The 15,879-nt window shown below is 36.0% G+C and overlaps 1 protein-coding gene and 1 pseudogene across 1 annotated transcript; one reads left to right on the forward strand and one right to left on the reverse strand.

Moving 5' to 3' along the window:
- Positions 1-660: 660 nt before the first annotated feature.
- LOC115954485 lies at positions 661-3,075 on the forward strand (annotated as a pseudogene).
- A 3,158-nt stretch (positions 3,076-6,233) lies between these two features.
- LOC115955906 (protein MON2 homolog) lies at positions 6,234-14,232 on the reverse strand. The gene is made up of 15 exons (XM_031074300.1): positions 14,062-14,232; positions 13,786-13,958; positions 12,376-12,504; positions 12,191-12,276; positions 11,983-12,098; positions 11,753-11,865; positions 11,423-11,546; positions 10,218-10,339; positions 9,137-9,317; positions 8,828-9,056; positions 8,121-8,445; positions 7,498-7,637; positions 6,884-7,008; positions 6,588-6,792; positions 6,234-6,328 (listed from the first exon to the last, which is right to left on the reverse strand). Exons 1-15 carry the CDS (start codon positions 14,165-14,167, stop codon positions 6,241-6,243), a joined length of 2,262 nt encoding a protein of 753 aa, XP_030930160.1. The 5' UTR covers positions 14,168-14,232; the 3' UTR covers positions 6,234-6,240.
- Positions 14,233-15,879: the final 1,647 nt, after the last annotated feature.

Raw genomic sequence — 15,879 nt, forward strand, 5'->3', positions numbered from 1 at the left:
TTATTGTATTCTAAGATTATTAAGTACTTTCTTTTTTTGCTTTAATCAATCATGTTTCACAATGATTAGCATTATAAAGTTGTGATAGTTACCCAGTGTATATGAAACACACAATGTCACACCAACCATAGCTAGAATCATATTTTGAAAACACAATTTCATCATCTCATTAGTCATAATAGGATTTTTAAAAATGTGATTTCACAGAGTATGTGAATGGTAGTGTAACAAAAATTAGTGTTATAACTTATAAACTTATAATTAAGAATTCAAGAAGGAAATAAATTTCAAAGTCAAATGGAATTGTATCAATCATGCTCACAATACCACAAAATTTAAACAAGTCAAAAATCAAAATTATACGACCATGAACCAGACCCAGCCTCTAGTCACGCAGACTCAGTCACCATCTTTATGCCCAAATGCCACTTGTCATCCACCACCTCCATCAACATAAACTCTCTTTCCCACAAAACACTTTGGAACCAAAAGTACTCCTAAGAATTCGCCAAGTGTTCTGGCAAACCCAAAACTCTGTTCCAAATATTGCCACCTTTCACTTCACAGAAACTCACGTGTCCAAAAGTTGCATGCCCCATGGACGTATAATAATCCCAAACCCTCATATTCCCTTCTCTCCTCTAGCCCATTTCACTCTTTAACACTTTTTCGATCTAGACTAAACTTCAAATTTGAACCCAGAAATCAAAACAAACAGAAAGGTAGAAAGATGAGCCAAGAACAGTCACAGCGGTCTGAGCAAGAACCCATCAAATATGGCGATGTATTCCCAATCCAAGGAGAACTTGCGGAGAAGACAGTGGCACCAGGAGATGCAGCGCTGATGCAGACGGCGGAGAACACCATACTTGGGCATATCCAGAAGGGTGGTGCAGCCGCAACCATGCAATCAGCCGCCATGTGCAACATGAGAGAGCTGGCCTTGTGGATCATAATGATATGAGTTATGATGCAGGCCTTGGTGGTGTGAGTATCACCGAGACTGATCTTCCTGGGAAGCGTGTAATTACCGAGTCAATCGGCGGACAGGTGATTTGAACACAGTTTAATTTTATGCACATATATATATATCTTCCATGTATAGTGTGTTATATGATGTGAGTCTATTTGATACACAAACTGAAGTCTTATGTGCCCTGCTGGCCCCCTAAAAACTGAAATCAAACTCAAATTACTGGTCCAGTCATTGAACAACTCAGACTGTGAAAAAAAAAAAATTTAGACAGGCACAATAAATTCTACAAGTTTTTTTTTTTTTAAGCATGTAATTGTGAAATTTGTCATGTCATAAAATTTGTCTTGTGATAGACTTAATTTTTTGTAAATTCAACTTATTAAGTCAATTACTAGATAATATCATTTTAAATATAATATTTCGTACAAGAAATACTTATCAAATTCAGAGTTCAAATATTTTTGAACTCTTCCTTTCCTATGGTAATTATCATTTTTTTTTTTTTTAATTCTTACATAAAAAAATTACTAATTTTTTTTTTAGATGTGGCACTTTGTGGGTTTAGTTTTCGTGAGTATGATAGAAAAATGAACTCATTTTATTTTCATCTATACCTTTCTCCAAGTAAAGTTAATGAGATGTGGCAGTGATTGATTTGTAAACAGTGCAACACACAATAAAAGGATATACCTTAATAATTTAGTGTGAAAAGAGAGAGGGGGAAGGATCGTCCAAGTGCACTAGGCTTCCCATTGCTTATTTTGTGCATAACAATGTAATCCTGTTGTCTATGTTGGTTCTTGTGCATAACTTTTTTTTGGTACCTAATCGATTGAAATGTGTAATATTTTGATGAGTCTAGGTTGTTGATCAATACAGCCAAAGAGCTCCATTGGCACCACCAGCCATATTTGAACAATCAGGTGGTGATGGTGGGCGTGGTGGTGCAATCACAATTGGTGAAGCACTTGAAGCCACTGCCATGACAGCCGGGCAGAAGCCCGTGGACCGGAGTGATGCCGCTGCTATTCAGGCAGCCGAAGTTAGAGCAACAGGGCGAATCAACATAGTCCCAGGTGGGGTTGCAGCCGCAGCCCAGTCAGCTGCAAGTTTAAATGCCAGAGCAACAAGCACCGAGGAAAAGACAAAACTTACCGATATTCTAGCAGTAATATATTTTAACGAGAAAATGTTATTTCACAGATAGATTTAATATTTCATACACATATCTATAATTAATATAGAAATATCAACATTTTAATACAAATAAATTGATGTGATAAAAAAGAGAATTAAAATTGTGAATGTGTGAGAATGAAAACCCAATATACTTGTCACTAATATTGTTACTACCAAATATATGAAAAAAAAGGGGGTATTATTTTAATTGGTGTTAATTAATGAAAAAATTTTGTCTTTTGAAGTTACAAACACTATCTAATTTTGATGAGTTAAAATTTTGATCTCAATTGTTTAAAAGATAATATTATGCTCACATTTGGAGTGTCTGTAAAAGAATGATCCAGTTTCATTAAATTACAAGTCAATGTTACCAAGTCATACACATTTGATCTACTAGTAACTTTTTAAAAATTTTAATTTATTTCTTAAAATCGATGAAAAACTTCACATCAATGTTGCCATATCTTTGTAGAATTTACTTGTAAAACAAATAATCCAAAGTCTGATATGTCTTTCACAAAATAAGAAGATTAAATGAAATGTGCTTTTTTAAATTTATTTGCCGATATTAAAGAGAGTTTCATACCAAGGGTGAGTGCTAAATAACACCATTTTTATGCATGCAGGATGCAACTTCGAAGTTGCCATCTGACAGACCAGTAACACGCCGAGATGCTGAGGGGGTGACCGGTGCAGAGATGCGGAATGATCCATACTTGACCACTCATCCTACAGGCGTGGCAGCATCCGTGGCAGCAGCCGCTAGGATCAACCAGACTAAATTAGCATCTCTCGGGAGAGAGGCTGATCAAGGGGTTTAAACCAAACAAAGTTTTTTTTTTTTGGATTACTGCATGCCTCACTTGATTTATGTTACTATTGTGGCCGTAGTAGGTCTTTTTTCCTTTCTCTCTCTCTTATCTCCTTGTCTCATAATCAATGAGTATGAATAAATTGAGTTTTAATCAACTAGTTAAAAATCTCATCTTTAGGTTAGTTTTGATGTAAGCCCAAATTCACAATTCTGGTATATTAGGATTTTGCTAATTATTTCCACGTCCTTCTAGTTAAACACCTTTGGATGAGCAGAATGTTCTACCATTTTGTATTGGGGTCTATTAATTCCACTACTAGGAGAGAGGACTCTGACCTGGTCTGAGACTTCAGGTAGATAGTCACCCAAATATACCAACACTTTCTCCACCACACATGCATGACTCCCTAGCTTTCAGTTGAATCTCAAGACAATGGGAATTTGCACAGTACTCGGCTTTGAAAATCTTGACTGGAAGGGATTGGGGTCGTTCTCATATATACCTGTCAACCTTGCTTTGCAAGCATAGAAAGATTGAGCATCGATCCCACTTCTCCCCTCCTCTTAGATTATATTTTAAATTCATTAATGATATGTTTGGATGAATACTTCAGCCTCCTCTCCCCTCTCCTCCCCCTCTAGGTGGTTAGGTTCGACAACCTCCACCTCCTCTAGGGCTGTGTACCAGGGTGGCTATTGAGCTCCTACTCAAAGAACTCTTTTTAGAAATATAATTAATATTGTAGATAAGTTATTTGAGAAGGTTCTTCGGTTATTTACTAAGAAAGAACGATATTTAGCACAACTCGATCTTATTATTGGAGGGAAGTAGTTAAAGATGTTATGATGTAAAGTTTTTTGTCATCGAATAAAAGAATTTGGGATTTAAATTCCGCCTATACCAAAAATTAATATTAGATCATCATAGAGAGGACGGAATTCCAACGATTTGTTTAATCGATACAAATTGTGACCCAAATCTCGCTGATATTTCGATCCCAGTAAATGATGACGTGATAACTTCAATCCGATTAATTCTTAACACATTAGTATTTGCAATTTGTGAGGGTCGTTCTAGTTATATACGAAATCCTTGATTCATATTAATAATGAATAATAAAAAAATTCTTTTAGGAACTCCATAGATTTATGAAATCGGTTATGATTCCTAAAAGAGATACAAGTAACTAGGGATAGTATGTAATTAATTGGTATACAAATATATATAAGTCAACTAGGCAAGTTGAAAACAGAGAATGTTGAATCAAAATAATTCTTTTTAAAGTTCCCAGAAGATTTAGTCAATGAATTAGAACGAATCAATCGATCCATTTTTTTTTTATACTATGTTTCTAATGGATACGTTTCTTTTAGATCATGATTATATTTTCTTTTTTAGGCTATGATTCCATATTCATAAAATTTATAAGATTTATTTCCAGTTTTAGATCTTTCAATAATAACTCCTTACTCCCATGGATCTATTTCAAATTCCTGAATCATCCTAGGAATTTTTCTATTTGATTGTATAGTTTAAGTTGAAATTCTATCATATCTATTAAAAATATTACATTATTAACTAGGTTGAAATTCTATCACATCTATTAAAAGATTGCATTATTAATCAATTTTTGACTATAGATGCTTGACTATGGATGCTTATAAGGCAAGCAGAGCCCTGGATTTGGTTCCTTTTCATCGATTGAGATGCTGCCCCCAAAATTGTAAGCTTATGAGATATGATCAATGACAGTTGATGGGTTGCAATAAATGTTGACACGAAGGAGTTATTGGCAATCGCCGATCGGCTTACTCTTCTTTTAAGAGAACCGTATCAACCGATTGGTCAAGGAAAAGTGCCCTTGGAGAGGCAGCTATGACCGTAAATGACCCTCCTAGATTTGATGACCAAGGAAGGCTAATAGTCGACACCCATTAAAGGGATTCTGAGGTCTTCCATGGAATTTGGGCCGAAATTTATTTCAGGTGATAGATCTCATCTCTAACGAGCCTTAGAAGATGGACTTTGCCACGGGCCCAAAGGCTCCCAGGATGGTCCAAACTCCAGTCCTTTTTGGGCCTGCTAGGCTCAACCACCTCCTTATACATGGCAAACTAAGGCAAAGCGTTGCTTGGTCTGTCATATAACCTCTGATGAATGCTAATATAAATAAGTTGATGGTGTTTCTCTTCGCAGACCAGTATCGAACACATTCCACAACATTGGTAAACTGGATGACATTTCATAGTTCCAATGTCGTTCTTAGGGATTACATGTTGCTCATTGAATTTTAGATAAGAGAAGATTGGGCTGGCTGTCTTTGATTGATGGCTCTCGCCATCAGTTATTCGTTTACTCTTGTTCGCTTTATTTGCACATTTTCCTTGCATGCCTTGACATACCCTCAATTGCATATCATATTCAGTTGTGACTTTAGTTTTTTTTAAATTTAAAAAAAAAAAAAAAAAAAAAAAAAAACCAGTATATACAGAAGTACATACATTAAGCGTGCAAAGAACGTTTTTTTAGGATTAAGATTTTTTGAAATATTAGGATAACTTGTTCTTTTCAATAGCTATCCTCATTTTCAACACTATTTACTAAAGGTTTGAATAGAGTACCCATCACACATTTAACTTGTGTTACATGTCAGTGGGGCAACATCAAAAGAATCAACCTTTACCCCTTCTCTTCTTCTGTTATTCTAAACATCAATGCTCGGCCATCCAAGAGAGACAAAAGAGAAAAATACATGATATCAAAACTGAACCCAAGAGATAAACAGTACTGAACAAAGTGCAGCAAAACATAATCAACTCAACTAAAGCAGGATATTCATGATTATAATTTATAAACTCCAGGGTAGCTTTAAGCTTTTATAAAATTCAATATTGTAGCAAGTAATTGTGAAGCACAGAAACAAAGTGAAACCTCAGCTCATGCTCAATTAATTTTTAATTTGCACTGTCAACTTACTCAAAATTGAGCTAGTTGCAAGCTTTCCAAAAATATTTTTCTTTTAATCGATAGGACTGTATACATCTCTTGCATGCAAAGAGAGGACCAATGCTAACCTCATGCTCACAATTCAAAAAAAATCGCCACATCATATACAACAAAATTGATAATTTCCCTATAATGTACAAACTACTATACAACTCTGAATATTGGAGGATGAGAAAAATTCCTGACCTAAATCTTCTATAAACAAATAACGTTGTGAGGTGACTGAGGTTTAAATCATTTAGAAGTGTATTCTTCCACAACTCAGCTGGCTAAGCTAACCTTTTCAAGTGCCAATTCTCGTGTGATGAGCCTGAGAAGTACTTGCACTAGCTCTCTTACTCGTGCTTCCCTGTTCATCAAAAGGATCAAAAGGATAAGCTACTCCATGGAAACATTAATTCATGTTTAATTTCTTATCACAGTTCCAGGCAGATCATGATAACTTTTAACTCTTGTATATATTGTGGCCGAGGTATATCGTGGCACCTTACTGGCATCATCCTTTTTCATACCTTATAAATTCTCCTTTTTTGACATTATTTCAAACATGGCAGATATCTCCAGTTTTTTAGTGACTAAATTTTTTGCTGAAAGATATTCTCTCTTACCTTGATACAACAAGCTCACAGAAGGAGGGAAATAGAACAAGCAGATGAGGACGCTTGTCTTGACTTTCCTCCTCTGCTAGGCCACTTTTCAAGTGTGGATGCAAAGGAAGGATGGATGCTGTGTCTAAATGAATAATCAGACGTGCCAGTTCTTGAAGGACAAATATTATTTCTTCGAGCCTAGCTGCTGGCAACGGGCGTTCACCTGCAGGAACAGTAGGATGGTTCAGAAGAGAATAATCTGGAAGGTGAAATGAACATTAGAGGAACCCAACATATTGTAAGAAGACACGCACCTAAGTCATTCTCATCAGTGAGAAATCTGTTCAAGATGTACTCACATCTGGTCACGAGCATCATGATTGAGATTTTGCTGACTTCAGATCTTGTCAAATTCCAATGATTGGTTTCTTTGCTGTAACTGAGGTACAGATAGTAGTATGTGAAATTTGGAATAAAAATGCATTGGAAAACAGAGCTTTGTAGATTTCTAAAGATGTTTCAATTGAAAGTAACAACAGAAGGCTTTAAAAGTACAGGTTTTGAGGTTGCCTAATGGAAGAGTCTTACATTAATAGCTGCAGAAAGACAAGTTTATTCTAGTTGATGGAACTGACCAATCACTGGCATTTATTTCGTTTAAAAGATTAATGTCATACTAAATAACTTCATGAGTCACCTGTTGTGACAAAAAGAATGGCAATGGCATTCAGGTTCCAGTAAAGCGGCTAATCAAGAATATCAAAGACTGGAAGTCCGGAATTACCCCGAAGACCAGAATTTGAACAAGTTCTCTTCATATGGTCAACCATTACATTAGATATCAAAGCAATATGACACTCAATGTTCACATAATTAATTATTGAAAACTAATATGTCAAGTAAAGGATCGACCTCTGCAATAAATTACCTGCTCAAGGAAAATAACTTCTGTAAGCAAGTTAAAGAAAATCTGCTACAGTGGGAAGGCATAAGTTCCACAGTCTCAACAGGCAACGAGCATGTGCGTGACGCACAACGGTCCAAGGTGGATACTAGTCGTTGCAAAATCTGTGAATAACAGCAACAGTATTAGGAGGGGAAGATGAGCCAATTTAGGAAATTCTCAACATCAAAGACCATAAAAAATTCAGAAAAATTCCATGTCTGATCTGGAATGTTAAAATTAGATGGTCCATAATCATCTTGTCACCTTCATTTCACAAAATGTACCCCAATCCCGACCCCACTATTTAACAGCAGGGCTAAGGCCCAGGGATTTAAAATCACTCCAATCTAACCACTACACTCTACATATATTCACAGACTGTTTTGGTCACATAAGTGGGTCCAGTATATATATATTTGATGATTGGGTCCAGTTAGCCCAATTGATAGTATCTTGGCCTAATGATAAAGAGCAATTATCATGGAGCAAACACCATAGGTTCAAATCCTATCATATCTATCAGAACATTTTGGTTAAATAATTTCTATCTACCATAAAAAATAAATAAATAAATAAATAAATAAAATGATAGGAGAGGAAATTACATCTAAAGGGGCATCAATCGGTGACTTAAGAATGTTGTCACCAAGAATGTTTAAGATGGTCATCTCAAGCAACTCATCGTCCTTTTGTGCTACAAGTGAGAGAGAATTGGAAGGAAGAGCTCTCCCACAATATCCAACGAAGAATATTTCATAAACATCTGCAACTTCTTTCCAGATACGTGTTCGTGCAGGTTTACTGATACTTGAAATTGGTCCACCATTTAAGGTTAATCTGCTGACATCATCAACCAGAATGCGGTTGAAGTCTGCAACAGCAAATCTCCATAGTGCACCGTCTGGATTGTCCCTCCTGGTCATCATACACCTAAAGCAAACAATTGATCTGGTTAAGCACTTGCACAGGTAGTCTAAATCCTAAAACAAACATGGAATACATAATACAGTTATTAAAAAGGATGATAATAAGGGGGCATGGCACTCAACCTAATGTATATTATCAACGATTTAGTCATACATATTATTCATTGTATATATTACATCAAATACACTACAACAGTCACTATAAAGGAAATGTGCTGTCATTGTTCACACATGGCCCATCAATTACTCATCTATTAGAATCAGATTCTAATAGATTAACCCCCTATAGTATATTCATTAACCTTTTATGTAAAAACCACCACTTCTCTAAAATAGTGTGATTGGAGTACAAAATCAGCATAACAGATTACAGTAGTTAGTAGTACCTTCCAAGACTTTGAATTAACTCGGGAAATATGATATGCTTTTCAATTTCTGGAGCCTGTAGAAAAAGATCTACCATTACAGGAACAAGCTTTTCAGCAAACAGATAACTCGGGATGCCTTCTGTTAAAGCTGTTGTTGATCCAGAACTCAGAGATGTAGCTTCTACTTTGGATAGGGATATGGATGTAGTACCGTTAGGTATATCATCTTTTATCTTCACGTGGGCATCTGTGAAAAATGAAGGCATGAATTTTAAACCTTTTGTTACTAAAATCAAACTAAAGGTTCCATCAAGTTTTTTTTCATACCTGGAATATGATCACTTGTGTGCTCTGACTCATCTTCCTCATTCTCTAAGGGAGACTCAGATCTTGGAAGATACAGCAAAAGCTCCCGAAGAAGAATAAGCCACATTGAAGAAATGTCCTCAGTTGGACATAACAAAGGTAAGATTTCCAACACAGTGCGTAGTACAGGTGGAACATTTCCCTAGAGGCGCAACATAGAATTCAAGGGAAAGAATTTCATATGTTGAAATTCACAAAAAATAGTATTATATTCTCTGAGGGTTCTTGTAACTAGTAACACCACTTGGATAAAAATGGTTACATGTACATAATAATTCTCTTTCCTAAGCCCACACAGCAAGGTAGAGGAAGAGCTTTATGAGAGGGCCACAAGGACTCTTACTTTTGGGAGGCAAATTCATGCTCTATACTAGACTGGTATGCCAAATTGGTAAGCCAACTTATAATTCACCTCTATGCTTAATTTCAAATGTTGTTTATCCCAGTTTCATTCCTCTATTTTATTTTTATTTTTTTTCTTCTTACTTCCCTTCACTTTTTGTAGAGAACATAAGACAAAGGTGAAGGGAGCTGTTACAAAACTATAGTACTACACTTCTACCATATAAAACACAGACCAAGACCCAATTTTAGAGTATAATTCAAACAGCTAAACCAACAAAACTTGCCAAGAATACATGAAAGTACAGAAAATGGTAATACAAGAAGGCCAAAACAGATTCCTACAGTGAATTTCTTTATGCAGTGGACCCTTAGGATCCTAAAGAAACCCAGGTAATGTGAAAGAAAATAATTATTTAAGGAAGGGACATGGAAATTGGTATGGGCCGTGTATCACATTCCATTCATGTAAAGCACTGAAATTACTTGTTGACATCACAAACACAACTTATGTAAAACCAATAACTCTCAAACAATCTCATGTGCTTTCTCAAAGGTGGCAGAGAAATTATGAAGATCCTTCAACTTTACAGAAGAAAATGAACAAGAAATACTTGCTACAGTGCAATTAAAAAACCAAACCAAAAAATAAAAACGCACAATAACAAGGAAATGGGTTCAGTGCGAAAGTTTTACTTACAAATTCAGATTCGAAGTGATCAGTAGTTATTATGGCTTGCTTAACCGCCAAATCTATGATTGCTAGCAATTGTGTGTACATGCTATCATCAAACATCCTTTGTGCTTGAACATATAGTTCTCCTGTTTGTACAAATCAAGAAAAACATAAGCACTCTGAAAAGATGGTTCAACCACAACTACTGTAGTAGCTAACATTAACAGTCTCCTTAATTACATCGTAGACAGACTCTGCTTAGTTGTTAGGATATATATCTAATACCCCATTTCCTTGCATTCGAGCTTGGTGTAAGCACAGACACAAACATGGATGCAGGGCACTACACAATTGACACAGCAAAACAACATTTTATAAAGACTAGGACATGACAGGAAAGAGACACAGTAATTAATTAATTAATTATATTTTTAGGTATATTTATATATCTTTAAGCATACTTTAGGTTTTAGGAATAATAACAACAATAAAAATGTTTGAATGTTTTGTTTTTGTATTTAAATTTAATAAAAACCCCAGTGACGCATGGTAGTTTTAGCTGCAAAACAAGGTTTTTTGGTCAGTAGACACAGCCAGTGCTCCATTGAACTTTGAAAAGCCTTTGTGGTTTTTAAAAATTAAAAGAAAAGGAAAAATACAATTTGGGCCAACAAATGGTAGCCAGTCCTTTCGAGAGCAGGTGCATGACCACTATAATTCCATACTTACACCAAAGCATTTTGGTCCCTGTAACTTCATACTTTATAGCAGGGAATTTCAGTCCAATGGGGAATCATTCACAAGTCCGATGCCCCTCCTCAATGATCTCTCCGATCTTTCTCAATCAACTCCTCTCCAACTTTCTTGGAGAAATTCATCTTCCTCACATCAGTCCCTTAGGTAAATGCAAAAAAGTTTTGGAGCTTGAGCTCATCAACCATATAAAATGAAGGGATCTTTCTATGTAGAAAACATTAACACCCCATCATCCTTGGCACTCTGTCGCATGCGATCAGAGATCTGATGGCTGGTCAAGAGAGAAAGTGTGGTGTCATGACCATGTCCAGAATAGAAAATTACTTTTTTCTCCCAATATGCCACAGAAATGCATGCAGACGTGTCCCCAACGTATTATTGTCCAATACAGTTGCTGTGTCTGTGCTTCTTACATATTATGCATGAGCATTCACAGAATCTAACAAAAAATCCAAGTTGAATAAATGCATTACCAAGTCCATGTAAAATCTCCTGCTTGACCTTGCTAGCTGCATTTTCACTGTAGTTTGGTGACTTCTGAAGAACAAACTCGTAAGCATCAAGTACTGAGTTAAGGTATGGTTTCGGCAAGTTCCCCTGATTCACGCAGTTTTTTCAGTGCTAAAAAATGAGCATATCATATTGATGCTACTCTTTTGTATATATATTAATTAAAATTCAAAGAATGCATCATTGATGATGTAGAAGTTTTAGGAACACGTTTTTTTTTTTTTTATGTGACAAACATATTTTACTTCTTACAAATAAAACAGAAGCTCTAGATCTGTCAGCTTAATGATTACCTTAAGAGAATGAGAAAGAACAGTTGTCTGTAAGCAATTAATTGCTGCAAGAGCAACCTCTTTACTTCCATTTAAAATGCTATTCTTTACAAAAAGAAGCAAAGTTTCCCATCCTGCAGAAACGAAACATGATCTGATGTTTGTGGTACTCATAAAAAGAAATAAAAAATGAAAAGAAAAAGAAAGTACAATAAAATGCATGATACAGAAAGATTTGAAAGTGAACCTACCTGACCAGAAATTGTTTAAGATTCTGAGAAAAGGAAAGAAAGAACGTAATATACGCGCTACTCCACCCAGGACCAGTACAAGTGTCTCATCCCACTGTTTCTGAGCTGTGTTTCGACTGCAAATTCATCAAATATAAGAATATGTTTGCATAATTGAGGGAGATAAGAAAGTTTCCGAATCAAGGTTAAGGTTCTAAACTTCATTTACCTATGATGTATGAGCATGTGAACTGCTTTTCCTCCACGAGTTCCCAGTTCTTTCCCATGCCATTCATCTTTTGATGAAGTAGCAGCCTAATATATTGGGGAGGGGGGTAGGGGGGTAATCAAAATAGATTAGCACAGACAGTAAAAAAGCTCTGAACTTAATATTAAAATACCAATTCAGCTTACCATGTGAGAAGCACGATCTAATGTAGGGAAAACATAATTCCAAAGACAATCCTCCCACATACTTTTTGATAGTTTTTGCCCATAACTTCCAAGAGTTTGAAAAAGTGTCCTGACAGCTGAATTCCTGACCTGCAAAGTAGAATGCATTTAGCCATGAATTAAAAAACTATTTTACAAAACAGCCACAACAGTGTAGTTGCTACACAAACACCTTCATTGGAGGCAGGAAATGTAGCCAACATGCAAAAATAAATGGAAAAACTGCAACAGATAATACATAATTATGCAATCAGAAGTGTAAGAGAAAGTTGTTTAAAATCTGGAAAAGCTCAACTTTCAACCTCTCTGTTCTGACTACTCTTCAGCTTTTATCGGATGCACAAAGTGCTTTTTTATATGATGACAAACACGCACAGAATTTGCCAAAAGTTATTCACAGAAGAGAAGGCTCACTACATTGCAACACCAAACTAGGCCTCAATATTCAGATGATAAAATATCTGACAAAGGAAACTTAATAGCACCCTCAAGCAAACTGAACTAATTTTTAAGCCATTTGATGCAGGGCATTTCAAGCAACTATATGCCTATATCCTAATCCACTTGTAACTAATTAGTTAGTTAGTTAGTTAGTTAGTTAGAAGATTTCTTAAGCATTAGCCTATAGGATTTAGACACTTATCAACCATCTAGAGGCTGCCAATGCCAAACAACTAGTATAAGTAGGAGAATGTAAGCTCTTTGTAAATCAGTTTTGGTAATTGAATGAATTGTTAGCCTTTGTGTGCTATTTGGAACTAAGTGCTCTTGCAGAGGTACTTATCCACCTATCAATTTGTTCTAAGTAACTCAGCCCTTTCATTGTTTCTAAACCATGCACAAACAGCCCATCACATCCCTTGCATCACCATTAATACTCTTATGATGCTATAAGTGATAAATCATCAAGCATGTTCTATTATGAAAATAGGAGAAGCATCAAAGAAACAACATCTAGGACATCAGTTACTGCAACATTAGTGCCATCAATTGGTGTATTATGGCCTTTCTTTTTAGATCAATCACCAATAAAAATGGAAAGACATTTTATTAGTACTATTAAATTACTGATTCTCCCAAAAACTTAAGTTATTAGGAGATGATGGATTTAATCATTTAACCACATAATTCTAACACTCCCCCTCACATGTGGGCTCAAACTACCTTTAAAAGGTGAGGCCAACACGTGGGATTATAAATGAGAGGTAGAGTGCAGGAGACAGGGATCAAACTCAGGACCTCTTGCTCTGATACCATTAAATTACTGATTCTCCAAAAGCTTAAGCTATTAGCAGATGTTGGATTTAATTATTTAACCACATAATTCTAACAAGTACAAAAAAATTCATTATTAGAGACATGATATCCTACCTCTGGCCTCTCATCAGCTCCCAGCTTTTGAAGTAACGAGAAAACAGAGAACAGTAATTTGTCACTGTCAACCACATTTATCAAGGGAGTTTGGTCATTCACACTATCAGAAATGACAAGTGCTTGTTCTTCTTCATTTTCACCATCTGTTTGATTTGGAATAGAATGCACATCTGAAGTTCCAGAAAAGTTACACAAGCAAAAACAGAAGTCAAATTTTATGAATATACAGAAAAGGAAAATTATGCCCTAATAAGTTTACAAAGGCAATTTAACCTGTTTCCTTTTCCTCCACAGGCCCATGGACCAGCCCCTTTGCAATGAAATCAGTCGCAGTCCACAAAAGGCCTATTGCAGTCAAGCTTATATTCAACTCTGTCATTTGAGCACTGTAGGCTCCAGTCACATCTACACATCTGCAGTATTCAGATATATACTGGTATGACCAACAGGTTTTTAACAGTGTTACTCAAAATTCTGCATTTTGCAATGAGACCATATCTTAAATAAGCCCTTGCTCACAAATAGACCTGTCCATTTTGCTGGCCTGGCTGGGTTTAGGGCAGGACTCAGCCTAGATTCAGGCACAATCAAGAAGGCCTGCACCTGGCCTGCCCAGGAGATAGGACCTAATGTTGAAACGTAGGCCCAGCCCTAGCCCGCTCAATGGAGCCCAGCCTAAGCCTCTTATTTATTCTTTAAGCCTAATGCCTACAGGGAGAACACTTTTGCTTCTTTGCTCCCTTTATACTCACCCAAAAATAATAATAATAACGCACAACATAATTCATTTTCAAAGATACATTTTTCATAGTTTCATTTCTAGAGAAAGAGAACTTCAAGGTTGCACCTCCAGAAGGCTTCAAAGGCATTATTTATGGATAGGGAGAGGGGAAAAGGGAGGAGGGGGACTCAATATATACCCTCAACAATTTGTTTATATTTTCTGCCTAAGGCTTTAAATCCGACCAGCTCCATGACCCCACATATTTGCCCAATCCCGTGAAATGATAACCAGGCTTGTTGTATGGGGTGTGCCACCTGACCCATGATCAAGTTTACTTGCCAAAGAATCAGTTAAGCATGATGTCCTAGGGTTCTATATTTTGCAACAATTCATCAATTGCAGCAACAAAGGACCACAGGGAGATAAGAGTAATTACAAATATCAACAGTTAAATTAATGTCCTATCAAATTTCAACTCTGATGTCATAGCTTCAACATATGCCCTTAAATATGGTTGTCCCTTGGCCTGCTTGGTTTCTTATACAACTACAAAACTAAATTTTTTGTAGCACATTTTGAAGCATGGTATTGTTTATTCCCTTCCCATACACATGCATTGAAATTTTCTTAAAATGAAGAAAAAAAAATTTTGAGATTAGTGAAACCAAAAATGAAAGGCTGTCTCAGCTGAGAAGAACACTTTGTGGTGTACATCATTCTCGCCAAGATGCAAAATGCATGCCAAGGCAATAAGATGTCATCACACTAAAAGAATTTAGAGGATTTCATTTTTGCATGTGATACCAAATTATATGTTTTTTTTATATATAAGTAAGAAAGACGTACATTCATAAGGCTAGTTTATGCATGAAAAGCACAAAGCAAACCAAAATTTACAAAGAAAAGAAAGAAACAAAGAGGAGAAGAAAACAAAGAAGAAAATTAATTACAAAAGAGGAGAGAACAAAGGAACAAAGGGAGAGAATCACTAGATGTGAGTCTCCAAGCCCAAGACTAGTCGAATAGAGATAAACTAAAAGAAGCAAGCAACTGATCTCCGGAGTTGTCCAAGTCCTCAAAAGTCCACCAACTCCTTCCAAAGACACCACAATTTATGCAAAAGGCTAGTTTATGCATGAAAAGCACAAAGCAAACCAAAATTTACAAAGAAAAGAAAGAAACAAAGAAGAGAAGAAAACGAAGAATTTATTGATTACAAAAGAAGAGAGAAAACAAAGGAACAAAGGGAGAGAATCACTAGATATGAGTCTCCAAGCCCGAGACCAGTCGAATAGAGATACACTAAAAGAAGCAAGCAACTAATCTCCAGAACTATCCCAGTCCTCAAAAGTCCACCAATTGCGCTC

The sequence above is a fragment of the Quercus lobata genome, chromosome 8, assembly GCF_001633185.2.
Source record: "Quercus lobata isolate SW786 chromosome 8, ValleyOak3.0 Primary Assembly, whole genome shotgun sequence".
Classification (NCBI taxonomy): Eukaryota; Viridiplantae; Streptophyta; class Magnoliopsida; order Fagales; family Fagaceae; genus Quercus; species Quercus lobata.

Bases quoted from the DNA above. Each gene is read 5' to 3' on its own strand.
- LOC115955906 (XM_031074300.1), bottom strand. From the start codon at position 14,167: ATGACAGAGTTGAATATAAGCTTGACTGCAATAGGCCTTTTGTGGACT. The intron at 13,959-14,061 runs GTTAAATTGCCT...CTGGAACTTCAG, and splicing joins TGTGGAGGAAAAGGAAACAG to ATGTGCATTCTATTCCAAAT. The intron at 12,277-12,375 runs GTAAGCTGAATT...CCAATATATTAG, and splicing joins TAGATCGTGCTTCTCACATG to GCTGCTACTTCATCAAAAGA.